We start from the raw sequence: 27,308 nt of genomic DNA, 5'->3' as shown, positions 1-27,308 counted from the left end.
CATACCTCCAGACAGGAAATTTTCACTACTATATAAAGTCCACTTGGCCTCCTGAAGTATAAATTGCTACCATGATATTACCTAATATGGACTTGGCAAGAAATGAATGGTGAGTTAGATCATCAGTAGCTTCAGTATCTTATTATACCATTTATCAAAGTGTATGTTGTGCTCAAGCTAAAGATCAACCCTACCTGCATGTATCAAATGTAACATTCAAGGTTATGTTTATATTTCCATAAAGATAACATCTATTAAGATAAGCCCTGAGAATAGACGTTATGAAGGGATATGAAATCACATCTTTTCTTTGAACAAATATGAAATTCAAATGTGCTTCATGCTGTGATATAGTCCCTTTATTATTACTATGACAAAAGCATATGAGAGCACATTATTGTGGCAGGGGTATTCAATTAAAACCAAGAAAGATGTATTCTGTAGTTGATTCTGTGCCATTAACTTGCTGAATTATAATGAACATATCTACTTCTCAAGATTCACTGCAATTGGAATAATGTTTGCACTATTTAAAGATTTGTTATGCATTCAAGAAAGATATGCATGTAAAAATACTTTAAAAATTATAAAGCAGTATGCAGATATAGGTTGCTATTATAATTCCAAAGTCATAGTCTAAATTTTGTACAATGCTAGTTTCCTTTCCAAAGAATGATTATAGTTTATTATGTGGGTATAATGACCTGTCATGCATTCAGATTTTATCATCATAAGCAGATCCCTTTAGTAATATTTCTTGGTAATTAATCTGCTTTCTAAGAGAGAAACGATATTAACACAAAGGCAAAATTTCTATTAACTGATCAACAGAGATAATAATACTTAAGAATGTTGTTTCAGTTAGTTGGAGGAGTTCTACTTATGGGGGAAAAACATGTTTTATTTCTAAGATCCAAATCTGAAGATCCTTAAAAAATACTCCACTTGATTAAGAAAAATTTAAGCATATTTTAAATCAGACATAGATTTGGAAGCTGATATCCTAACATGCCCTTGAAAATATACAGTAGCATAAAATTGATATAAATTGTCAAGTATAGAATAGATAATAGGGCTGAAGAAAAAGAATGAAAAACAGAAACTGGTTTAGGAAAAGGTAATTGAAAATAATGACATTAGTTTTTTGCATTCCTGAAAAGGCTGGTGTGATAAAATGTCTGTGATCATTTTATTACTGGCTTCTATTGTAATTTTGAGTTCATAGTTTCATAGGGGAAATCATAGGTTTCCATGATATTAATCACATTTCCATTAATTCATTCAATAATCTAATATTTACTGAGGACTCACTCTGTGTGCCTGGCATTTAGTTGGGTACTAGAGAGACAATAATATAGAAATTACATTCTCTGTACTCTAGGGGCTTAATCTATTGTTGATGGAAGCTCATAATAGAGTAACTAATGAGCCACACTACTATGATAGGTTAAGCTTAGGAATTCTAATATTCTTTCTATCCTGGAATCCTCTCTACATTTCACTTTCCTGTCCAGGTCAGGGAAGAAAGTCACTCACTCAATCACTCAATCCATGAGATCATTTCATAAGAATTTTGAGATTGATACATATTTAAATATATTACAAAAACAATTCCCATTTCATAAGCATTCTCACTGATACTACTGAACATAAGTTATGAAGAAACCAGAGTAGTTATCCCTACTTCAAGGCTTTTATGTAATTCAACAACTATATGAGTCACACAGAAGTGCTTTTTTCACTTTTTTCATACTCCATTATTGCCCTGGAATATGATAATACCATTTTCTTATTAATTTGTTGGCTGACTTTTAAATAAAAACTGGTGATAAAATATTTAGTACCTAGTTAGAAAAATATTACATTGGTAAATTGATTCAGTGGGATCTCTATTTCATAGCTCCATTGAAGCAACAAACTGTGTACCAGGCAGAGTGACCCAGATAACACACAAGTTTAAGATATTGAGATGTGTGAGTTGAATTACTGACATAAAATTAAGGTTGCATAAAACTAAAGATATAATTCAATTGAATCAACTCAAAGAGGCTGATTTTATATGACTTCTTTTATTTTTTTAGTTGTAGGAGGACATAATGCTTTTATTTTATTTATTTATTTTTATGTGGTGCTGAGGATCAAACCCAGTGCCTTACATGTGCTAGTCAAGCACTCTAACACTGAGCCACGACCCTAACCTTTTATATCACTCCTAACTGGTGAATAAAGTATCTTCACCCTGGATCTAGATCCTAAAAATTATTTCATCCATTCCTATCTAAATTAAATGTGTTGAATTAAAAAAACTAAAACTTCCTCTTAAAAGAAACACGGTATTAAGACTTGTCTTTGTGCAGAAGTCATTCTACCTCTGAGCAGAGATGACTGAGAAATGCATACTTATAGATGTGGATATATAAACATGTGAATATTAAACGTGACTCAGTTTCCTTGATCCTTATTGACACCAGAAGACCCTATCCGTAGTTTGAAAAAACTCTCAATCAATTTTCAAGAATGTCTTAGGGAAGTTGTGCAAACGTACATTTCTAGACCTTTCTGAGATTCTTACTTTGGAAAGTTTAGGATATATCTTTGGAATACACAAGTATTTTTTTAACAAGAATTCCTAATCATTTCTGCAATCCTTAGACCACACTTTGAGATACACTGCTAAGTGGTATTGATGACAAAAATTATGATCTCTAAATAAAAACAGAAAAAGTATTTTATTAATAAGAAAATCAGAAAGATTCATTTTCATATAAGAATATAACAATCATTCTATATGAATTGGGATCAGGGTCACAAAAGATGCATTCATAACTTAAAACTTTGCTAAGTTAATTGAAATGGTAATTATAAATACTTTACTTGTATCCTCATAAAGAAAGGAGGTGCTGTGAACTCTTTTTCTACAAATTTCTATTCCACAATGATATAAACAAATCATAAAAGGAAAATCAGTTAAATTAAAGATAAGCAGTTTTAAATTCAGTGTTTGAATAAAAAATCATTCATATTCCTATAATTGTCTACACTGTGTTCAAGCAGCAAATAAACCATTCTTGGAAATTCGATGTGCTTAAAATATACTTCTCTAAAGCAGAAAAATATTAATTCTTTTCCCCCAAGACCTGGCTTCTGTTACATTTAATCAGAGAAACTGTTCCTACACACGGGTACAAGTAAATGTCTGAACGACCATGGTAGTCAGAGGCGGCCTTGGGCAAAATAGTCAAGAGATAGCAACCTCTACCCTACCCATCCCTGGCTTCTCTCATTCCCTCTGATTCACAATGTACAATGCAATCTTCCATGCCTGACAGTGTTTTACCAGCAACTTCTGGATTACAACTCCTCAAGTCAAAAGAGAAAATAAGCAATACAGAACAGTGGAGCAGATCACAGCCACACCGTGCCCTGACCCCCTCTACTCCAGCAACCCTTAGCTCCTCTCCACTCCACCTCAGGAACCCATCCGCAGAGATACACAGAAGGCTTTGGCGTGGCAGGCACTTTCCATCCCTCTGGCCCTTTTTCTCCAGGTTCTCAGTACCCTCCTGGCCTCAGTTCCTCCCTTGGCTTGGATGATACATGAGCAACTCTCATCAAATATTCTTGGGCTCTCACCTGTCATACCATGAAAAGTCTAGAACCATCCACCATTTACTAGCTTTGTCACCTTTGGAAGTCACTTAACCTCCTTAAACCTGTTTCCTAATCCATAGAATGGGAATAATAGTATTTCATGAGATATCTATGAGAATTAAATGAGAGTATATTTTATAATATAATACCTGGCATATAGTAAGGACTAAAATAATATGTATGATGTTATCCTATCCAATGATTATCTTTTCCAAACTTTTATCACTTTTCTTAAAATCACCCTCTATAGAATGCCCTCCTCATACATCAATTATTAATTTTTCCTCCCACTTACTCAGATATTTAAGGCTACCTAGCTTGGAATATCTTAATTCCCTGCCAACCTCCCACAAAGTTCTAGGTCCTCCCATTTACCTCTTTTTCACTAGTCTCAAGTCTAAATTCCCTCCTTTTGTTCCTGAACACTGCTCTATCAATCAGCTCCTCTGGGGTTTTTAGGTCTCTCCTCTCTGCTTTGCAGTCTTTATCTTAACCTAGAAATGTACATCTCTCTCTCAACAAACAATAAAATCTATCCCATAATACACACACACCACTCCATTCTCTAAATGCTGCCTTCTCTTTCCTCCTCTGCCAAGTTTCTAGAACACCAGGTCTACACTCTCTGTTTCTTCACCTCCCACTCACTCTTTAACTACAGGATGTCATTTCTGTCCCAAGTCCACCCTCACCTCCCCAAACAAGTTGCCAAATCCAGGGGACACCTCCATCTTTGTTCTGAACCTCTCTGCTCTGACACTGTTGGCCATTTACTCCCTGCCTCTCTTGTGGCTCCTCTGGGTATTTCTCTCCTACTCAAGTCTCTGAATGTTTACTCTGTCACTTCTCAATGGACTGCTCCTCCTTTGTCTGCCCTGTGGCTCCCTACTTTTCAACCACTACATGCTCATTGTCCCTACAGTTTTAACTAACCTGGGTATTCTAACTAACAACAGATCTACTTATTTAACCCTGGTGCCTCCCTAAAATTGCAGATCTGCATATCTAATTGCATGCTGGACTACCACAGGCATCTCAAAACCTACATGGCCCAAACATTCATATCCCTAACTTCCACCACACCAAACCTATACAAATGGCACCTGTATGCACTCCATCACCCAAGTCAAAACCTATAAAACTAGAATTTCTCCTTCTTCCCTCAGTAAATGTTTATTGGTCAGAAATGAAGAGTATGAGAAAGCTGATTGGATGGAAGGGCAATTGAGTTGTACCTCTAACAACAAATAGAACTGAATGCATGAAAATGGGGGCAAGGGTCTTCCTGTGGGTATATGCATGCCTACATGCCTATGCCACACAAAGATAAAATCAGAAACAGCAAGTAGTTAGCATGAAGAGTGAGTAGAGGTAGGCAAGGCTAACAGTGGAGGTTAGCTCTTCATGAAGACCTCCTGTGTGAGGTTAAGTATTCACTGCTTTGGCTCGGGAGTCTCCTTTCTCCTAAATGGCTGACCTAGGCCAGTCAGAAATTTTATTTCTCTAGACAAAATTTGTTAGGAATAGGCACTTGCCCAAACCTGCCCAATAAGATATGAGAGGAACACTGCAGGGGCATTTCTAAGGATGTTTTTACTTGTTCAAAACATTTTTCTTATTTTTCTAATTGCTATCATTAGCTATGTGTGTGGCTATGGTGCCTGAAACCAATGCACTCATCTAACCAACAGCACAAGAGTTGACACACAGGGGAAGGCAGAGCAAAATGGCACTGATGGCTCCATGTTCCCCACATGGAATCTACCCACCCTGAGCCTGTCTTGCCTCTGGACTATGTGTTACTTCTTAAGATAATAAATCTCCTTATTGTTAAAAAAACTTTTAAAAAGAGAGAGGGGATACTGGGATCAATCATGGTTGGAAAGTACTGGATTAACAACATTTAAACAAGTGTCTTGACCACAGAGTTTCTCAGAACACTAATATAATAATGTACATTTTAAAACTTTAAGAATTTAGTTTTTTTCAAATTCATGTGACCACCATGTATTCCTCTGGTCCTTTCTCTTTCTTTTTGAGGAACGCCTAAAAGCACCTACCAGAATTATTAATGGATCATTGTTTGGGAAACTGATTTTTTTTTCCAGGGCAGGGGGACTGATGTTTTACCAGATGGGATCAAAAAAGCATATGACTATTATTATATAGTATGGCAATGACAGAGTACTGTAGGCAGAGAAAAAGTGATCTGGGAATACAAAGAATCATGTCATTCTATGAAGTTCTACTCAGAAAGGCAGATATGTTTCACACATTATATGTGAATACTAGTGAATTTTAAGAGGGATTCTGTGGTCTTGCCCAGATGGCAGTAGGAAGAAAAATAGCCTGACTTGATTAGTAATGATTGTCATGAGCATAGAAGAGGCAGCTGTGTCATCATTCAAGTTCATTCTGTGACTGCAGTGACACTAATTTCTAAGTAGATTCAAAAACCAGCCTGCAAAGATTCCAGAGTTTTTTAAAACCTGAATCAGGCCCAACTAACTCCCTCCCACCCCAATACTGGGGATTGAATCCAGGAACCATGTACCACTCCACTACAACCTAGCCCTTTTTATTTTTTACTTTGAGACAGGGGTTTGCTAAGTTGCCCAGGCTGGACTCGAACTCAAGACACTCCTGCCTTAGCTTCCCAAGTCGCTGGGATTACCAGTGTGTGCCACTATACCTGGCCAGACTAACTTTTGACAATTAAAAATGTAAAGTGGTTAAGTGTATAGGTTCCAGAGTAGGAAAGCCATGGGTCCAATTACAAGCTCTGCCACTTGTTAAATAATGTAAAATAATGTTAAATAATGTAGCATAGGCACATTATTTAACCTGAGTTTTTCCACATGTGAAATAAGAAAAACAGTCCATATCTCATATGGTAGAGGAGTAAAGATTATATTGATCTGTATGTTAATGCATCATGTACCTACAAACTCCAAGTGCAATAAATATTTTAAAGTTTATTAATTGCTAAGGCACTCACTTTGTAACATTCACATTATGACTCCTGTAATACTTATATTTGTGAATTATATTCACCACCATGGATCAGGATAAAATAAACCAAGGCACAGAAACCAATTTCCTGAACTCATCAACAATGCCAATATAGGGACTGGCGTTGTGGCTCAGTGGTAGAGTGCTTGCTTAGTATGTGTGAGGCACTGGGTTTGATTCTCAGCATGGCATATAAGTAAATGAATAAAATAAAGGTCCATCAACATCTAAAAAATAAATAAATAAAATAAAAATAATTAAAAACAATGCCAATATATACTATAAGCAAGTGGCAAAGAAGATTACAAAGCACTTGCCATTAAGAAGACATATAATCCAGGTGTGGTGGTGAATGCCTATAATCCCAGCGGCTCAAGAGGCTGAAGCAGAAGGATCACAAGTTCTAGGCCTGTCCCAGCAACTTGGTGAGACCCCATCTCAAAATAAAAAATAGACAAATAAAAGGGCTGAGGATGTGGCTCTGTGGTTAAGTGCCCCTGGATTCAATCCCTGGTACCAAAAAAAAAAAAGGAAAAAAAAGACCCTCTCAAAGATGGTCATGTCAAAAGAACTCAGGAGTCAACCTGAAAAGGTCCCCACTGGCCAAAGATAGCATAATAAGCTTCAAAAAAAGAACATAATTAGAATTTATTGAAATCTCAAATATATTCAAATCCATGAGTTTGGAATAATATTTTTTTTGACTCACACTAATTGGTCACCTTCAGAGGATGGCAGGAAACCAACTCATTATCTTGGTAACTGGCAAAGTGAAAGAATCACATATTTATCCAATTTTTCTGTACGAACTGTGTAACCAAATAGTAAATGACAGAAAACATGTCTCCTTTTTTTAGTATTTATACTAATAACACTAAAAAATAGACATCAGAATTAAAATATCACCATTTTGTTACACTTTAGAAGTTACTGGATCTAGATATTAAGTAGTAACTGCTACTAATATCACAAAAAGAAAGACAAGATATTATGTGCCTCCTGATGAGGGAGCATTACCACCCAAAGTCCTACCAAAGGAATCAAACATGAGTTTGATCAAGCCTCTGGATCCGGCTGTCAAAATGCAGGCTGTAGAGAGGAGAGGTACATGCTGAACTGTGTCCTTTATGACCTATCAGCAAAATCCATACTATGTAGGATATTTTATACCACAAATATTCCAAGTTCTTCAATAGATAAACCATTTATAAAAAGGACAGAGAGATGGAAACTTTTTTCAGTGGTCAAGACAAAACTATGATGTCCACAGATGCACATTTGGATGATAAAACTATAACATGCAAGGAAGAAAGTACTAGAGTCAAGTCATTCATCCACTAATCATTTAGTTTATGTGGTTTTCTGAATCTAAATTTAAAAATTTTATAATTAAAAAGTTTTTTAAAAATTAAAGTGTAAAAGCTACCACTTAACATTTTCTGTATCCAAAGCACTTTATTCCACATTTTACAAAGATTATCACATTATTCCAAATAACCCTTACTACCTCTGTTTTTCAGATGAGGGGGAATGGGCTTAGAAATCTTAGGCAAGTTATTCTAATCACAGAGTATTAGGAGGGAGCCAACGTTCAAATCCAGAAAAATGACTGACTCCAAAACCATTCTTAATGCCTATGTACTACTAATTCAATCACTTATTCATTCATTCAAGAAACATTTATTGCTCATCTAGTAAATCACCTAAGTGTTAAGATACAGAAGGGCATGCATGCATGGAATTCAAGGGTTAAAAAAAAAGGGCAAGGAACCATTCAAATGGATCTAAAACAGCAATTGTGATAAGTACAATGAAGAAGAAGTAGTTAGTACCACAAAACATAAAGTTGGAAGACAGAGAAAGCTTCTCTGCCAAAGTGATGATTGAGATCTGAAGGAAGAGGAGAGAAGTTAATAGGTAAAAGGGACAGAGAGTGGAGCACGAGACACAGAGGCAACCACACATGAGGTTCCTACAGACAGAGGGAGCTTGGCACTGCAAGGTCTAAGGACACAGCATGAGGAAAGAGGGTAATTATGACAGAAGATTAGGGTACAAGGCTTGGAAGAACATCAGGACACTACAGAGGGATTTTAATTAAACATGTTCATTACGAGGGATATGACTAGGCTTGCATTTTTAAAAGAATAAATTACAAGATGAGGTCATAATCATCTAGGTGGGCCATGATGTTAGCTGGGACCAAGTAAGAGAGCTGGAAAGAAGCAGATGGATGCAAAGTACTCAAGAGGTAAGAAGACAGGACTTGATGATGTGGTGCTTACAGGTATGAGGAGAAGATGTCAGGAAGGACTCCTAGGCTTCAAGCTGTGGGACATAACTTCCAGAGGTGCCACTCACTGCCACAGAGAAAAGGCAAATGGAGACACTGATCACAAGATGTTTTGGACTTGAATTTCAGGTACCACTGGGACCGCCACATGGACATGTCAAGTTAAGCAGTTAAATCTGAGGAATAACCCTCAAAGTCTTCAATGTAGAGATGGCTATTGAAGGGGGCTCAACATGAGACTACCTAAGAAAGGAAGAATCAAAAAATGAGACCTAGAGAATGACCAAGATTAAAATTTGGAAAACAAACCAACCTTCTCAGCTATCTACAGGTCAAAATCTCAGAAAGGTATACTGAAATGGAATAGAAAAATTAATAAGTCTGCATCAGAAAAAACACATGGAAATTTCTGGAATACTGAAGACATTAATTTCATGTCTAACAAGTTGACAAATCCTGCATGCAGCCCTCAGGCTTATATTTCTATGAACTGATTTGTATAGGAAGAAGAGGTGGTTTGTGTGCAAAGGCTTAGGTTGGAGAGTAGAAACCAGAGGGTCCTAGCTTGATCCTAGGGGCTATTCTAGGTCAGATGGAGAGAAGATAAGGCCAGGAAAAAAAGAAGGAAGAAGAAAAAGAAGAAAGAAGAAGGAGTACAGGGAGAGAGGAGAATCTGTCTTCACAGGAGGTGTAAACAGAGTCATAAGTTCCTTAGCTTCCACAAGGTTAAAAAAAATTTTTTTTTAACCTGTCTGAGGGAGAAAACCAGCAATACTGCAAGCTTCTATAAAATATATAATATGGTTTTGGTTCAAGATAAACAAAAGGAGCAAGCATTCATGAATGTACAGCTCTGGGGATAGAGGCAGTGGTTCTCCAACGGGCAACACACAATTTTACACACTGGCTAGTAGTGGCACAGTACAGAAGTCTCCCTCAAAAACTTTGCAGGCACCAAGAATGGAAGAATCTAAGTGAGCTTAAGAGTACTGCAAAATGATGAGATTCTTATGAGCAGAGAGGAGCAAACACCTAAGCATTTTTAGTTACTGCTATTACATAAACTCATTCATACATTCAGGTGAGTGAGAACTACAGACATTCAGATAATTTTAGCAATGAATATTTGTAAACTAATTTCCCAAACAGTGTATTTGTTATGGCTTAGATATTGGGTTTCCCCCAAAAGCTCATGTGTGAGACAATGAAAGGTTTACAGGTGAAATGACTGGGAGCCTTAACCCAATCAGGGAATTAATCCCTTGATAAGGATTAACTGAGTGGTAACTGAAGGCAGGTAGGATGGTGGAGGAAGTAGGTCATTGGGGGTGTTTGGGTTTGTATTTTGTATCTGGCAAGTGGAGTGTCTCTCTCCTTCTCTCTCTCTCTCTCTCTCTCTCTCTCTCTCTCTCTCTCTCTCTCTCTCTCTCTCCCTCTCTGCTTGGGCCCTGCCTCACTGGAGCCCTGAGAAATGGAGAGAGTTCTATGAGACCTCTGAAAATGTGACCCCCCAAAATAAACTTTTCCTCCTCTAAACAGTTCACTAAAAGCTCACTAAAACGGTATTCAATGCTAAAATAAAAGACTTATTAAATGGATCCCAGTAGCCTAAACAAGTTCATGTGTCTTATCCAAAAAAAAAGGACAATTCCTCCTTTCTTCCTTGACCTCAAAGGCATTTTACTTTGAGTTACTGTATTAATTTCTCTTTACATCCGGCTTGTGGCTATTCATACATGGAACCCCAGGCTAACAGAGGTACCAGGACTAGCCAGTGTCTGGAGTATCTAGTAAGTGCTGGCTAGCTCCAGTGTCACAGCAGGCATATCTTAAACTCCTAACTACTTTCTCCCAAAGCAGTGTATGAGTTGAGAAGCCCACCAAAACACATCCAAACCCATTGGGTTTTCTGGAAAGCACCACTGTGTTTGGAGAAACTACAGAAGCACACATTCCAAAACAGGGTGAGGCTTGGTCCTAAATCCTTGCCCTCAAGTATCCAGGAGAATTTCAGAGAAGGGCTGAAAACTAACATGTCTTTCCATTCAACCAATCGATCCTAGCTTGGAAGTTAACCCAATAGAGAAGGGTAAAAATTCAAATTCTACATTTATGTTTTTTTTCTTTCACAAGTAAAGCTGTAATTCAAAACAAAACAAAACAAAAACAAAAAAACAAGTTTGGACACGATCACTTGAATACTAACAGCCTCCCATAGACACTGTTCTCTGCAGCCTGAACTCTCAGCAGCAAATCTGCTGAGTCACCTTTTTAGTAAAACTGTGCACCATTTCTGACTACAAGGAAGCATACATTTTAGGAAATCTAGGGCACTTCCTACCCCAAAATGATATACTTGGAAAATAAAACCTAAAATATTTTTAAGGAGGCAACATCAATCACCAGTATGATGTCACAGTATGCTCCCCTCGAAAAGCAGTTTAAGAATCAAGAGTTAAAAATAACCCCCCTGGGAATGACCAGAATTAAGAAGGTTCAAAGGAGAACATTCAAGTTTCAAGGCTTTATTTAGTCTTCGAATTTGTATTTCAAGTGTGACCCTCTGGTTTGGGTATGAACATATGGTTTAAAAGGAATATAAGGCTACTCTTTACGTCACAAAAGAGATGTCTCTGAAGAAGGATCTGAGGAGTTCCCAGAGAGGAAAGGAAACTTAACTCAAAACCAGTGGGGATTGGCATGGAGTTACCTGACAGAAAAGAATTTCAGCAATCCAGTTAAAGGAATAGATGGGGGTTTATTTAGGAAAACAGATCTATATTCAAGGGAGAATGGTGGCAATCTCAAGAGAGAGATACTTTGGGGTAAAGCAAGGAATTCACATTTTAAAGTTTATCTCCAGAGGCAGAAACAGCAACCAGTTGGTGTGGAGTGTTAATATTTATAGAATTCCTCAGAAGTTCTCCTGAATACCCTTGACTAGAGGCGGATCCAGAGTGGAGCTACATAATTTCTCACCAGTTTTTCCTGCCCTTCCGCCTTACCTTCATGTTACAAGGGCCTGTCACTTTGGAGTAGCAATTGTTTATAGGTGCTTTCTGCTTTTCAATGGTTCATGGGCACTCCCTTTGAGATTCAGTATCTCTCCCTTTATTCCCAAATACCTACCTCATTGAAAACACTCTTGAGACTTTCTGTAATGATAACCAATGATATCTAACATCAAAGAAAAATCTCACTCTTAAAATTTATTCCTCTAGTCTCCATTCACACAGGTTCATTAGCTCTCACTTTTGATCACTATGGCTACACTGTATTTCCCCTTTGAAGTCCAGTAGAATCACATTTCCATTTAACATTTCTAGCATCCGAGCTTGGATGCTATCACTCCTGTACTCAGAAAATGTCAACAGCTACCATGCCCACAGACTAAAATCCAAAGCTACTCTCTCTCCCATTTGAAGACTTCCACAACCTGGCCAAAACTTCCTTTCCAATCCCAGCTTCTGTGACTCATCTCATAGTCGCACTAGCAACTCAAATCCCAAATGGTACATGTACTTTGTCTCTAAACAGTTTTCCGGATTCTTTTAACAAATTAAAAAAATATATATTGCTTTTCCTTTAGAAAGTTTTGCCAAATTCAAATACACACTTGCCTCATTTCCTAGGATACATTTGCTTCATTTGATTGGTATTTTTTTATGTTCCATGTATTCTATCTTCCTTTTGAAGTTATCACTATTCATATATAACTGTGTCTTACTGTTAGTTGTCTTAAATTCCCCAACCTTAAGGAAGAGTTTATTCCTAACAGAAAACAGTGAAAATTAATAACTTCCCTTTATGTGTAATCACTGTTGATAAATCAAGAGATGATAGGTGCCCCAATTCTCAGGAGGCTGACACAGGAAGCTCACAAGTTCAAGGCCAACCTCAGCAATTTAGGGAGACTGTTTCAAAACAAACAAAAAAAAAGCGCTGGGGAGTGGGTGCAGCTTACTACTACAGCATCCCTGGGTTCAACCCAGTACTGAAAAAAATATAGATATTAAAAACTTCTTTTTGAATACATATTTGTATTTACTTATATATGCATAAAATATACCTGGAAGAAAAAACAACTATTAATAGTGGCTGCCTGTAGGGAAGGGAAATTTTTTTAATTGTTTACCTTTCTAAATGTTTTGATTTTATTAATCATGTGATTGTACAACCTATAAAAATTAAAATATGCATACTATGAATTTTAAGCACAACCTATAAAAATTAAAATATGCATACTATGAATTTTAAGCACAACGTCCCTTACGCCACAAATTAGGAAGAATCCTATGGTTTAAGGGATTTTCTACACACCATATTCCTAAAAAAAAAAAAAAAAATTTTTTTTCTCATTGGTCACCACACTTAAATCCTCTAGTTAAAATGCTAACAAATATTCTGAAGACAGTAAATATATTGTGCCATTATCCATTATCAAATTATTGAAGATTAGCTTAGCATATTAGCATAAAAAAGGAAAGCCACAAAGAGGCTATGTATAGTCTCCCTAATTCCTGTTTCTCTTCCTTTTCCCCTCAAGTAACTAAATTAAGTTTGTTTTACTCAAAGAACATTTGTATTAGTAAAAGAACCCATTTAGGAATTCTAGAAGTCTAACCCAGGCCAACTAGAGCAGTTGATTGCTGTGTGAATGTTTTTACTGTCTTTGTAAACATCTGCCTTCCCATCCAGGGTTCTCTATCATTCTGATCTACTCAGACTAAGAGGGCAGGGACAGGGGATATTCTTGTTCATGTCTGAATCCTCCTCAACTCCACAAACCATAACATGCACTTATTAAAAAAAAAAATTATTATTAAAGCTTTTAACGCTTCCATTAGCAAGACTCTAGCCCTACCCTAGGAAACTGGTTGAAATTTCAAATCTAAAACTGTCCGCTGGGAACTTCAATTGTTCACATCAAAATCTACCTACTGAGAGTATACTATGTGCGCGGCACTGGCACTCAGAAACTAACTAGGCAAAAAATTAGCTAACAAGTTCAGAACATGAGATGTGTAGCAGACATTCAGTAAATGCTTACTAATTATATTTGATGAACTTCTTAAATTCTTCTATCTGGCTGAACTTGGAAGTCTTTCATTAATGTTTTCTTCACATGCCCACACCAAAGCCTGTATACACTTCCTACCACTTGGTCCTGTCTTCCACCATGGAAGTTTCCTGAATACTACTAATCACTCAACTTTTGTGGATGTTCTTGTATCAGCCCTTCAAAACTCATTAATTAATTGCTTATTTATTTTGAACTTAAGAGGTATAAGTCAGGAAGTATCTAGAGTAAAAATGTTAAGTTTGAGAAACTAATATGCTATATAGCTTGATTTAATTATTTAACATTATATTCATAAATCAGATCACCTTTTACCTTAAAAATAAACACAACTATAAACTGCCAATTTATTATAATTTTTTAAGTATCTACTAAACTGTGTCAAAGAAAAAAGTCCATAGATTAAGTAGCAGAAAACTTGTCTAAGAAGTTATTCTCTCTTACCTTCCTATCATGGAAATTTAAGAAATATTTCCCTCTTTTCCGTTATAAGATGTACTTTGAATTGCTGGTCTCATAATGATAATAAGTTCCTAAACCATTAATTCATACTTGCCCTATTTCTCTTGCTCTTGCTTTGGTGAGATCAGAAGCTAGGGTCAAGGAACTGTGGCTAGTAAATCTGATGTCAACTGGCTTGTAGAATACCAAACACAAACTTGGACTAGGAACATTGCACTATGATGACCCACTCAGTAAAGTGGGGATAACATCTGTTATGCTAGGAGCTGGTCAGCAACAGAGCATCACGGATCCAGTCTGCTGACCTGTAACAAAGTCCAAGTTTTTCTTAAGTTGGGTCCAGATATCAACAGTCAAGACTTTAAGTCAACCTTCCTGACCTTACACAAAAGCTTTACTATTACCTGAAAATTCCATTTGGGATGCAATTTCTATCTGGGAGAAAAGCTGTTTTAATTACTTTAACCAATAGTGGTTCCCATCTAAGTAAATTTAATTCATGGGAGATGTCGGATACTGGATTAATTGGAGGAGAAAAGCATTAGGTTAGTAACCACAAACAGATCAAATTTTTTTCATTATCATCAGCAAACTTTGAGGAGCCCTGAGCTCCTACTAGGTGTAAGGAATAACAAAAGATGTCAATTATAGGTCCTGATTTCTTGGAGTTTACAATTAATAACAATATGGTAAAGCATTCAAATACCTCTAGACATGAAAACACTTTTTCCCTTTCAGTTTAGATTTCTCTAGTTACCTGCTTTTAAAAGTGTATGTGTTTTCTTCTAGTGAAAGAAGCCAAGAAGGAAAAAAAGGTGGGGGGGGGGGTATGGGTAGATAAAAGGATGGATCCCAGTATCTGCATATCTAGCTCAGATTGGAAAAATTCAACATGTATAAGAATAAAAGAGGATTTTTTTCTTTGTGCAGAATCCAGATTTCTGTAGTAGTCACTGTTATTATAAGAAAGAAGCTCCATTTGGTTCACTGCTAAACAGCCTCCCCCTCCACATATGTTAAATGACCTGTGTGGTCCAGCTCCTACCCCCACATAACTGACAGATATCTTATACTACACCACATGGTTATGCTTCCCATCCTTCCATTCATAAAGAAGAGAATATTTTTAAAAAGCACAAGTTACTGCAAATAGAGCAAACTACAGGCTCAAGTAACTAGTCCCAGCACTGTAAAGAAAACAATTTCATGGGAAAAACATGTATTTCAATTCTCAGTAATATATAACTTTGAAAGTATTTTCCTAATTGCTTATTTTCTTACTTAAAGCTATTATAGGAATTCAAGTTCATAAAGAATGCTCAGTAATCACTTTCCTTAGATTATACTTCCCTCCGCTATTATCTGAAATCTTGGGGTGATATACAGGAGAGACTATACATGTTGTTTCATTTTCTGTCACCTGCAAAGAATTCTTTTCAAAATTCTATGAAACCATCTTTCTAGATGATAATCCAAATTTTACCTACATAGAGGTGCAAGTGAGCTGTGAAATGTGGAAGAATGTGTTTTGCAGGAAATAGTGGTAATCTATAACACCAGGCTTCCAGACCCTCAGAGGTGGCCCACAATACCATGATTTTGACCCTGATCTCACCATTTAAATTTCATTCCCCACAGTACTAGTCACTCTTAATCACTTATCTCTTAATCATATGTATGTGTGTGTGTGCATTTGGAGGAGATGGGGGAACCAGGGATTGAACCCAGAGATGCTCAACCACTAAGCCTGATTCCAAGCCCTATTTTTATTTTGAGATAGGGTCTAAGTTGCTGAGGCTGGCTTTCAACTTTCCATCTTCCTGCCTCAGTGAACTGCTGGGTTTACAGGTGAGTGCTTGGCCTTCTTTTATTTATTTATTTATTTATTTATTTTATTTCTTAGTTGTCAATGGATCTTTTACTTATTTTATTTTATATGCAATACTGGGGATCAAACCCAGGGTCTCACACATGCCAGGCAAGTGCTCTACCACTGAGCCACAACTCTAGCCCCAGTGCCTGGCTTCTTAACCGCATTTTATTTAATAAGCATTTATCTTTACCCTAAAGTATCTATTTATAGTCTGGTCTTTCACAGGAATATAACTTCCAGAGAGAATAACTTTTCTGTGTCTTGTCAGTTCAACCCCAGCTTCCAGAATACAGTAGAATTTGGTTCCTAGGAGATGATCAATAAATATGTACTGAATGAATTATAACTTCTCACACTATTCTAGCAAGAACTGAGACATCTTTTACAGATCTATAAATGAACTTGGGATCCTTCTTATCAGTGTGGGGAAAAAAAAGCAAAAGGAAAACATTATCTTTTCACCAACTCTTGCTACATTAGAAATGAAAAACTAGACAGCTAAGTGAAGATTTTTAAAAGAAATAACCATTACCGATTTGAGGGACTACTTATGTAACCAAGAGTCTCCTACCCCTTACTACACCCAGTTGATTATCAATCGGAGGAAGGATATCTGATGCCTTCCTTGCCTCCAAACCGTCAGTCATTACTCCAGCACATCACTCTGACCGACATAGACTCTGGGGAGAGTCATTTTGGAGGAGTGTGTGATGCTTTTTTACATATGAGTAAGCAGGTCATGTTATCAGTAAAGGCAAACCCTGGAGATGATGGTCACTCTAACAAACATTCTTATGAAATTGAGCCACTGCCATTTCACTGACCCCAAAGTGCTTGAACAATTTCAGTTAAATGATGGTATCATTCAGTCAAGCAGTGAACATCAAGCTACAATAGAATAGGGTTCCTTTCAAGGGATTATAAGAAGATAAGAGGTAAGTAAAGTAGTGGGCTTGGCACTCAAGAAAAGCTCACTTAAAATACAGTTCTTTGCCACAGTCCCTAATCATAGCTCCAAGGTCCCAGACGTGGCTCAGATAACTTGCCTTTCTTTGCAAACTGCAGTGATTTCTGCCGTCCGGTTCCTAGTTATCAACATGGTGGAAGACAGAACCGAGTGGTAGGAAGTGTGTACCGGCTCTGGTGTGAGGTCCTAGGTGGGTGACCTAACCAAGTTTCCTCACCTGGCAATGGCTGTAAAGCTACCTCCCAACAAAATCGGTTCCCAGACCCAAACTGGATCGCCAGTGCTGAGTGCGGTGCCTGAGGCACAGTGAGACCTTACAGGTTCTCCCCGGAACACTCCGACTCCCCAGCTGCACGGCTTGCCTGTTAGGCGATCGCGGTGACAGGATGGCGGAGGGGTGGCTACAGAGCCTACCTAGTGCCCTGCCTCTGCCCACACCCACGGAGCCTGGAGCCGCCTCGCGTGGGCCCACACACCTCGCCCGTTCCTCTCGCGTTTCCAGCTACAAGCAGGGGCCCGGGGCGGGCGAGGAGGGCCACGCCGCGGCCCGCGGGGTCTCGCAGAGCGGGAGGCTCGCACCGGAAGCGAGAGAGCGGGCCGAGGCCGCGGGCGCGCGAGGCAGCGGAGAGGGGTACTCACCCGCAGCGGGCAGCCGGCGGCAGCGGCCAGCCGGCTCCAGGCGGCGACGAAGTCGGGCGGCGGGGCGCGAGGGCTCCGGCAGACGAGGGCGAAGAGGGTCCCCAGCAGGAAGGCGGCCGCGGCGCAGCTCAGGTACAGGGTGAGCCGGAGCAGGACGGTGCACGGCCCGGCGCCTCCCGCCGCCTCCCAGCAGCCGGGCCCCAAGAAGGAGAGCGCCACGGCGGCGAGTGCGGCCACGGCCACCGGCACCCGCCAGCAACCGCCGCCCGGACCCCTGGGCGCCGCCGCCGCCGCCGCCTCGGCGTTCTCCAGCAACTCTGGCCGCTGCCCGCCAGCGAAGCCCGGGGCAGGATGGCCGCCGGCGCCTGCGGCCGGCGCGGGGCTGAGGCCGGCGCTGCTGCTGTCGGTGGCATCGGGGTGCATGCTGCTTCCAGTGCCGCTAAGGACAGGCACATCTCCTGCCCCGCTGTCCCCCGGCGCTGCCCTGGACGGTGGCCTCTGCGCGGCGCCTCCCCGCCTCGCCGTTCCCGCCGCCGCTCGGGAGGCAGGGGGAGCGGGTTCTCATGCCCTAGCCGGCGGCCCTCCGAGGGAACGGCTCCAACAGACTCTGCCGAGCCCCTCCCAGCGGCCCCTCAGCGCCGCCAGCCGGCGCCGGGCCCGCAGCTGCCGGGCCGGACGCGCCCAGGTAGCGGGACCGTGTTGTGACTGAAGCCTGCGATGCCTGACGCGGGGCGGGGGCGGGGACGGCCCCGGAGTGCGTGCCAGGATGGGGCGGAGGGCCACTGCGGCCAGAGTGACAGCTGGGAGGTGCCGGCCACCCACCCGCGGTGCGGGGGCGGGGTCCGGCAGGCCGCTGCCCCTCGGGGGGAGGTGGCGACCAATCGCAGCGAACCCTGCTCTTTCCCGCGCTCCCCCTCTTCACTCCCCCAGGATACCGTCTGTTGATGGAAAATTTTGCTGCAGGTGTCGGGAGCCTTTTTAATTCTCTAACTCAAGTAGGTGATCCCACAATTCCGCCCTCTGATCATCACCTACAAATAACCTCCTAACTGTTCTTACAGCCCCCCCAAATGTCTGCCTTGTTTTCGCCCGCTCTTTAAACGGAAACCATTTCTGTTCCTCACTTTTAGCAATTTTCCACTAACAAACCCCTCCATCCCACCCTGCTGTCTTAGGTAAGGAATCAGTCAAATGTGGAGTAAAGGAAACCAGCGTTACCTACTTATGGAAAGGCCGAAGAAATCTGCCTGGTTGCTAAAGGGGTGTACATAGCTGCCATAATTAGTTTAGCTCCAATTCTGTATTTTTTATTGCCAACTGTTCAGTGCAAATGCTGTTACCCACGAAAACGAGTGGTCCAAATAATTTTTATATTACATATTTGCCTCTTCTATCCTGGTCCCACCCGGTAGTATACACATGATGCTTTCTGAGACTACCGACGCCAATAGGCTACACAAACCCAGGTGATTACAGTAGTGCTAAAACCAATAAAGTAACATATATCTTTGCTGGATAATGGAAATAATAGAATTCTGAAGAGATTGTTTTAAAAGTACGAAAGAGTAGAAGGGCAAATCAAGGATGGAAAGAGGAAGGGAAGAAGAGGCAGTTTCGAGAAGGGTGAGAAATAAAGATAAGAATATGGAAAATGTTTAAGGGCATGAGCCTAGGAACTCTCTCCATGCCACTTTAATGAATAATTTAATTATTTTTAAACTTCTGTTGTTTTCCAATAAATGGATTTACATTCAGCTTTCCTTACAGCATATAAGAAAAATAAGGATTAAAATGTATTTTCAGATACAGTGATTATACTGTTTTTCTATAAGTAATCATTCCATTTGTGAATAAGTATCACTGTGTTATTTCAATAAAGGAAAAATTCAGCACTCAACATTGTTTAAAAATAAGCTAAAATGTTTAGTGGATATTCTTTTTAAATGAAGTATTATCCAAGAAGTTGTTCAAAAGACACTGGTGTCCATAGAAAGTATAGTTTACCTAGGCATTCATTCCATGTCTTCATAATAAATTTCTTTGGAATGGCACATGGATTTCAAATAGAAAATGAAGTAAGTTCTAAAAATAATCTCTGATGGTTAAAATTGTATGCAAGTGAGTTATTTTACATATCTATATAAAAACAAATTCACATTTTTCATTTTTGTAAAACTTTTTGTTTTTGATACTAATTGCTATTCATGGAGAGTTTCATTCTCTCTTATACCTCCTAAGAAAAAAATTAAGAACAAGTACCTCATGCCAAATGTGCCTTTGCCATGCCAAGGTGATGACATCAAAAGAAGTAACTAGCCAGGCACAGTGGCCCATGCCTGTAATCCCTATGACTCAGGAGGCTGAGGCAGGAAGATCACCAATTCTAGGTCAGCCTCAGCAACTAAACAAGATCCTAAGCACCTTAGTGAAACCCTGTTTTAAAACAAAAAAATAAAAATAAAAAAGAGCTGGGGATGTGGCTCAGTGGTTAAACATCCCTGGGTTCAATCCTTGGTGCCAAAAACAAAAACACAACCAAAAACTATCTTTCATATCTGTCCTTTTTTAAAAAATAAAAGCAGTATAATTATTTTGAATAAGCTCTTTTGCCTCTAAAATAATTAATATTTATACATTGGAGAGTCTCAAAGTGTACCTTACAAATTCAAATTATTTCATATAAAGACTGGTAACTTATTACCAATAATTATATCAATATTTAAACAAGGACGTATGAAGATATTTTGTTTTCCAATATAAACCCATAGTTCACAATGATAGTTACTAACTGAACACTTACTGTGTACCAGATTCTATTCTAAGCATTAGACAAACTTCATTTCATATAACAATCCTGATAGAGATTATCTTCATCTACACATGGGGAAATTGAAGCACAGGATGTAAATTCACTTGTTCAACATCACAGAGCCAATAAATAGAGCTAGGATTCACTTCAAAATTTGTACATTTAACCACTATATGTAGTAATTCTTAAAAACTGTGAATTAGTCATCCCATGTTACAGGAAAACAGAAAAAAAAACAGGGTTGAAATACATGAGCCTAAGACCTGTATTACAGGTTTTTTTTTTTTCTCTTTTTTTTTTTGGGTGCTGGGGATCGAACCCAGGGCCTTGTGCTTGCAAGGCAAGCACTCTACCGACTGAGCTATCTCCCCAGCCCCTGTATTACATGTTTAAAGGTGTTTAATTGTGTTGTTTTGTGAGAATAATCATCACCTTAGCTAGCCCTGACAAGAGCCAAGTTACTATAATTTGAGTCAGTAAAGGGCAAACTGGCAGACATTTACTGAAAGCCCAGGTCTGTAACTCATGATGATCTTTCTAACACATGAGTACATTTTCCCTAAGAGTAATACGGAACTGGGGCAATGTAAACCCATGGTCAGAAAACGGACTCAAGACATACTGTATATTACTGCTAAGTCAGCACTTACCCTTAGCAGATAGTAGATAGACCTCTACACTGTACAAGGTTTGAATAACACTGAGAGGTAAGGTAAGATAATACCTGACAAGAACGACTTAGTTTATTTTGGTTCATGTGTTTAGTCCATGGTCTGCAGATTTCATTGCTCTAGGCCTGAGATGGGTCAAAACGTTGTGGCAGAAGTGGGTGGTAGAAGAAAACAACTCAGCTCATGGCAGCCAAGAAAGCAGAGAGGAGCCAGCGACAAGATGTATAATCCCCAAGGGGACTCCCCCAGTGACCCACTTCCTCCATCTATCCCACCTGCCTACAGTTACCACCCCTTAATACATTTGATTAATAATTTGTGTGGATAAATCCACTGATTAGGTCATATATCTCATAATCTAATCATTTCACCTCTGAACATCACTACAGTGCTCTTGGGGCGGGGAACCTCATAATCAGCCCATAACGAGAGGACATAAGAGAATACCTAGGATCAGAAGGTACTAAAGAGGAGGAGGTCCTAAAACAGGGGTTTTTGTTTGTTGGTTGGTTTGGTTTGGTTTGGTTTGATACTAGAGATTGAACCCAGGGGTGCTTAATCACTGAGACACAACCCCAGCCCTTTATATTTTTTGTTTTGAAACAGAGTCTCACTAAGTTGCTTGGGGTCTTACTTAGTTACTGAGGTTGGCTTTGGAACTTGAGATACTCCTGCCTCAGCCTCCTGAGTCACTAGGATTATAGGCATGTACCACTGCACCTATAAATCAGGTTTTAAATTATCATCTAGGTATTCCTTCCCGGTAGTCAGCGCTGAGTTCTAACAGTTATAAGGGATAAGAAGGGTTACTTTATTTGTAGTCCTTATTACTGGTGAATACTGACAAGCCTGTTAAATGTGCCATAAGGTTGCCTTAACTGTTCTCTTATCTAAGATGGGAAGCATTTTCCTTAACACCTATGGATAAAATTAATAAGGGACTATTTGACAATTTTGAATGCTAGACAATGTAAGCAGGTAGATCTTTAAGTGTGTGTTGCATCTTTCCCTTCACTATTGGTTTGTTTCTCCTTAAGTCACTTGGCCCACCTTAGAGGTAGTCACAGGGTTGGAGAGAAAACCCCAATGTTTGTCCTTGGACACTTTTAGCAAAATTGTGAATAAAGACATTGACACAAGTTCAGAAACCTAGATAGCATTCTAGTTTCTTCTACCGATTCATTGTAAGACCATAACAAGTCAGTTAGCCTTTTTCTTATAACCTCTAAAACAAAAAGTGATTTGTGGAAAATATGAGAGAGAAGAAATTTATTGCCAAACTTCAAAAAAAATCATAAAATGCAATAAAAGCAAATAGTAGACCTCTAAACCTTGAAGGAAACATACTGTAGTATTGCTTATAGGAAAATAAATCTCTGAATATAACTTTAAAATATACATACACACACACATCTAATTTTAGTGAGGCTCCATATAAGTAAAAGTATTCATACTAATAAACTTTTAGGCAGAAATGTCTTTGTATTAATCTTTAAAGAGAAACAAAAACACAAAAAGTACTGAAAATGAAATCAGTTGGTATTGAGATAAAGAATAAGGGTAGATCACAAAAAGGGTGGTTTCAACTTATCTAAGCATTGACCTAAAATTTGAGGGAATAGAAAGGAAACAACCTTCTGTTTGTTTCAGCATATGGCCACTTGCTTTTGGGCCTGTGGCAGGGCAGAACATCATGGTGGGAAGTATGTAGCAGAGCAAAACCTCCTGACTCATGATGCTCAGGAAGCAAGAGAAAGGAAGACATTGGCATTCCAATATCTCTTTCAAGGTCACACCCCCTCAATACCTAACTTACTTCCACTAGTGCCAACACTCCCCTCCCAAGGTTCTGTCATCTCTCGATAGTGCCACAGGCTGGGGACCAAGCCTTTAACACATGGGTGTTTGAGGGATCCAAACTGTAGTAAATACTGCATCTCATTTATCTACAAATACATAATTACAGACCCTATGTAAAAGTCGTCATTTGATTTTATGAACTAGCAGTGTTGGCTAGGGTCAGCTGGGCAGTTCTCCTCTTCTTGTCCAGGATCAATAATAAAGCTGTAACCAGCCAGGTATGGTGGCACATGCCCATAATACCAGCAATTCAGGAGGCTGAGGCAGGAGAATTGCAAGTTCAAGGCCAGCCCAGGCAACTTAGTGAGACCCTCAGCAACTTAATGAGAACTCTCAAACTAAAAATATAAGAACTGGGGATGAGGGACATAAGTCAGTGGCCAAGCACTTATGTAGCATGTGCAAGACCCTAAATTCAATCCCCACCAGTACCACAAAAAAATAAAAATAAAAAAAGGAATGGGGATGTAGCTTAGTGGTAAAAGTACTCCTGGCTTCAATCCCCAGAATCCAAATAAAAAAATAAAGCCGCACTCTGTTGGTACATAGCCTGGAGGCTGCTTGGTCTATAGAACCTCTGTTGAGGTGGCTTGTCTCCATAGTCTGTGTTCTTATCCTTCAAGATGTTAGTGTGGGCTTCTTTCACATGACATTCTCAGGGATGCAATGTGCAAGTGCTTTTAAACTGTTGTATTGTTTGCCATTGTCGCCTTGGCCAAAGCAAATCGCATGGCCCATCAAGGAGTAAATAAGGGAGAAGCCTACATGTGGGTTTAAATGTAAGAAAGCATAATTCATTTGTTGCATTACTTTAATGACAACCACCACCATTTGACAAAATACATTTATTGGTTTAAGGTGGATCACTTGGTTGCTCACCCAAATCAGTAATATCTAGTGATTTACCACTGTAAATATGTTAAAGTTCACATTTCTTGTCCCTGAAGTTGATAATCTTCATAATCTGTTCCTGTCTACTTAGGAAACAAGGAAAGAATGAGGAGGATATGGTCAAAGGAGACAGTAAACAACTATGTTTGCCTGTTAGGAATCTAGTAATAAAGATGCCAACCACATAATTTAGTTTTATTTTACTCCATTTTCAAGTTACAAAAGAAAAAATTGTAAACTCACCTAGGTTTTGATATTAAATATTAGTGATCAACAAATTATAAAGAAAATAAATTGTGACTACTTGATATATCTCCAAAGTGCATTGGGCTGCTATGCATGGGGTTAATCTGGATTGTCAACTTGATTGGACTGAAAAATGCCTAGGATTAAGAGACTTTTGGGAGTGTCTATAAGGGTGTTTCCAGAGATATTTGGTATGTGGAACTGCAAATTGAGGGGGGAGATCCTCCCTGAATGTAGGCAGCATTGTCCAATAGGTTGGGGGTTCAAATGGAACAAAAGGTGGAGGAGGAAGCTATAGCAATTATAAACTTGATTCTTCTTAAGAGGGTGAATCCATTGCTGCTGCCACTGTCCAAGGAAATCAGACACCAGTTCCTTCACTTTTTCGAGATGATTTCTGACTAACAATTATCCAGATGAGTTTCCCAGGCCTCTACTCTCAGACAGAGGTTCCAGCTTCTTGGACTGAGCAGCTACTGCTTTCTCTACTGCGGGACTATCTAGCTTCTGATGATGTAAGCCAATCTAATAAATCCCCTTTTATAATCCTACAGATACATATCTTACTGGTTCTGTTCCTCTAGAGAATGCTAACAGCTACTAAATTTTTTAACTGATCTATATGCTATTTCACTACATTTGTCATGAGCAGAGAAAAATATAAAGCAGGCAGTGCACAATTTTTATTATGGTTTGAATGTTTACATCTCCCCCAAATTCATATGTTGAAACCTAGTCACCAATGTGTTGTTATTAGAAAGTAGGGCTCTGGGAAGGGATTAGGTCTTGAGGGCACAGACTGCATGAATGGGATTAGTGTCTTTAGAGGCCTCAGAGAGCTGCCCTGTCCCTTGTAACAGGTGAGGACATACGGAGGAGCCATCTCTGAACCAGGAAACAGTCTCTCACCAGACACCAGGTCTGCTCTGACTTGAACTTCCTAGCTTCCTGAATTTTAGGAAATGTCAGTTGTTCACAAGCCACCAAATCTATGGAATTTTGTTATTGTAGCCTAAATGCCCAAGACAACAGAAACAGGACAAAATTTATAAATTCAGCCCCCCAAAAGAGTCAAGAATACTTGGGGTTTGATTCTCAGCACCACATATAAATTAATGAATAAAACAAAGGTAATCAACAACAGAAAAAAATTTTTAAAAATACAAAACTTAAAATTGTTTTTATTTTTTATTGTGGTAATATATACACAACATAAAATGTATCTTTTTAACTATTTTTACATGTATCATTCAACAGCTTTAAGTATATTCATATTTTTATGCAACTATCACCATTATTCTCTAGAACTTTATTAAAAACCCAAACTATAACTCTGCATACATCAAACTCCCTATTCCCTTCTTCCCACAAACCCTACGGACCATTATTCTGCTTTCTGTCTCTATGAATGTGACTTCCTCATACAAATAGAATTATGCTTGTCCTTTTGTGTTTAGCTTATTTTAATTTAGCACAGAATGCCTTTAAGGTTTACTCATGATAAATTGCACGAATTAGAATTTCATTCCTTTTTATGGCTGAATAATATTCCATTGTTATGCATATAAATATACCTATTTTATCTGTTTGTTGATGAACACTTGGGTTCTTTCTACCTTTAGGCTACTGTGAATAATGCTATTATGAATGTAGGTATATAAGTATCTGAGATACTGCTTTCAATTCTTTTGGGTATATATCCTAAAGTGGAATTGCTGGGTCATTTAATTCTATGTTCAATTTTTCAAGGAAATGCCACACTATTTTCCACAGTGGCTGCTCTACTTTACATTCCCACATGCACTGTACAAGGATTCCAGTCTCTCCACATCCTTGTCAATCTTTGTTATCTTACTTGTTTCAATAACAATAGCCATCTTAGTGGGGGTGAATGGTACCTCTCTGTGATTTTGATTTGCATTTTTTAAAACTGGTACTGAGAATTGAACCCAGAGGCATTTAACTACTGAGCCACATCCCCAGCCCTTGTTATTTTTTTGAGACAAGGTCTCATTAAGTTGCTCAGGGCCTCCCTGAGTTGCCTAACCTGCTGATTTGCATTTTCTTAATGATGAGTGATGTTGCACATCTTTTCATGTACTATTGGTCATTTGTATATTTTTGGAGGAAACAGCTGAAGTCCTTTAATAGTAAAGGTTTGACCTTGGAATTTATCCTTTCTTTTAGGCAACAAAAAAGAACAGAGAAATGATTTTCTATACTTGTTGGTAGTCAGGACCAAAAAATACAAAATGCATTGTTTATAATGAACATCAATGGTTCTTTTCTGGGATTCACTGAATATGGTTAAATGTGTATTTCCTTCCTTTGAACTTTCATGTAAATACTTCTTAACATCTACTGTTTAATGTCTTCCTATTGTAACAAATTATTCCAAACTTAAAGAGTAAAACAACAGCGTTTATTGGATTAGGGTTCTGGAGGTCAGAAGTCTAAACTCAAGGTATCACAGGTCTGCATTCCTTCTTCAGGTGAGCATCCATTTCCTCCGTTTTTTCAGTTGGTCTGAATTCTTTAGCTCACTGTCCCTGCCTCATATCACTCCCACCTCTCCCTTGTGTCACAGCTCCTACTACTAACTGAACTCCCTGCCTCCCCTCTTGTGAGGGCCCTTGTGATTACATGGAACCCACTAGATAATCCAGGTTTACAGTCCCATTTGGATCCTTAATCACATCAGAGAAATCCCCATTTTCCATGCAAGATAACATACTCAGGTGTTGTGAGCGTTAGGAGGTGGGCATATTATGGGGGCCATTATTCCACCATACCTATCATGTGCCTTGGAGTTCAACGAGAAATTAAGGCATTTCATATATTTTGCAGACTATTA

General features: G+C 39.0%; 1 protein-coding gene across 7 annotated transcripts in view; it reads right to left on the bottom strand.

The window, feature by feature from the left end:
• The window catches only part of Snx25 (sorting nexin 25), a 109,942-nt gene extending 91,189 nt beyond the window's left edge, over positions 1–18,753 (bottom strand). For all 7 annotated transcript variants that reach the window (XR_007108322.1, XR_007108321.1, XM_047549494.1 and 4 more), the window contains exon 1: positions 17,978–18,753. Coding sequence is in view for 5 of the 7 variants with exons in the window: in XM_047549494.1 (XP_047405450.1) it covers positions 17,978–18,400 (423 nt within the window). In the remaining 2 variants the exon portion in view is untranslated. The remainder of the gene's footprint in view (positions 1–17,977) is intronic.
• Between the last annotated feature and the right edge of the window lie 8,555 nt (positions 18,754–27,308).

This window comes from Sciurus carolinensis, chromosome 4 (genome assembly GCF_902686445.1).
Source record: "Sciurus carolinensis chromosome 4, mSciCar1.2, whole genome shotgun sequence".
Lineage (NCBI taxonomy): Eukaryota > Metazoa > Chordata > Mammalia > Rodentia > Sciuridae > Sciurus > Sciurus carolinensis.
This window is presented reverse-complemented; position numbering and strand designations above follow the sequence as displayed.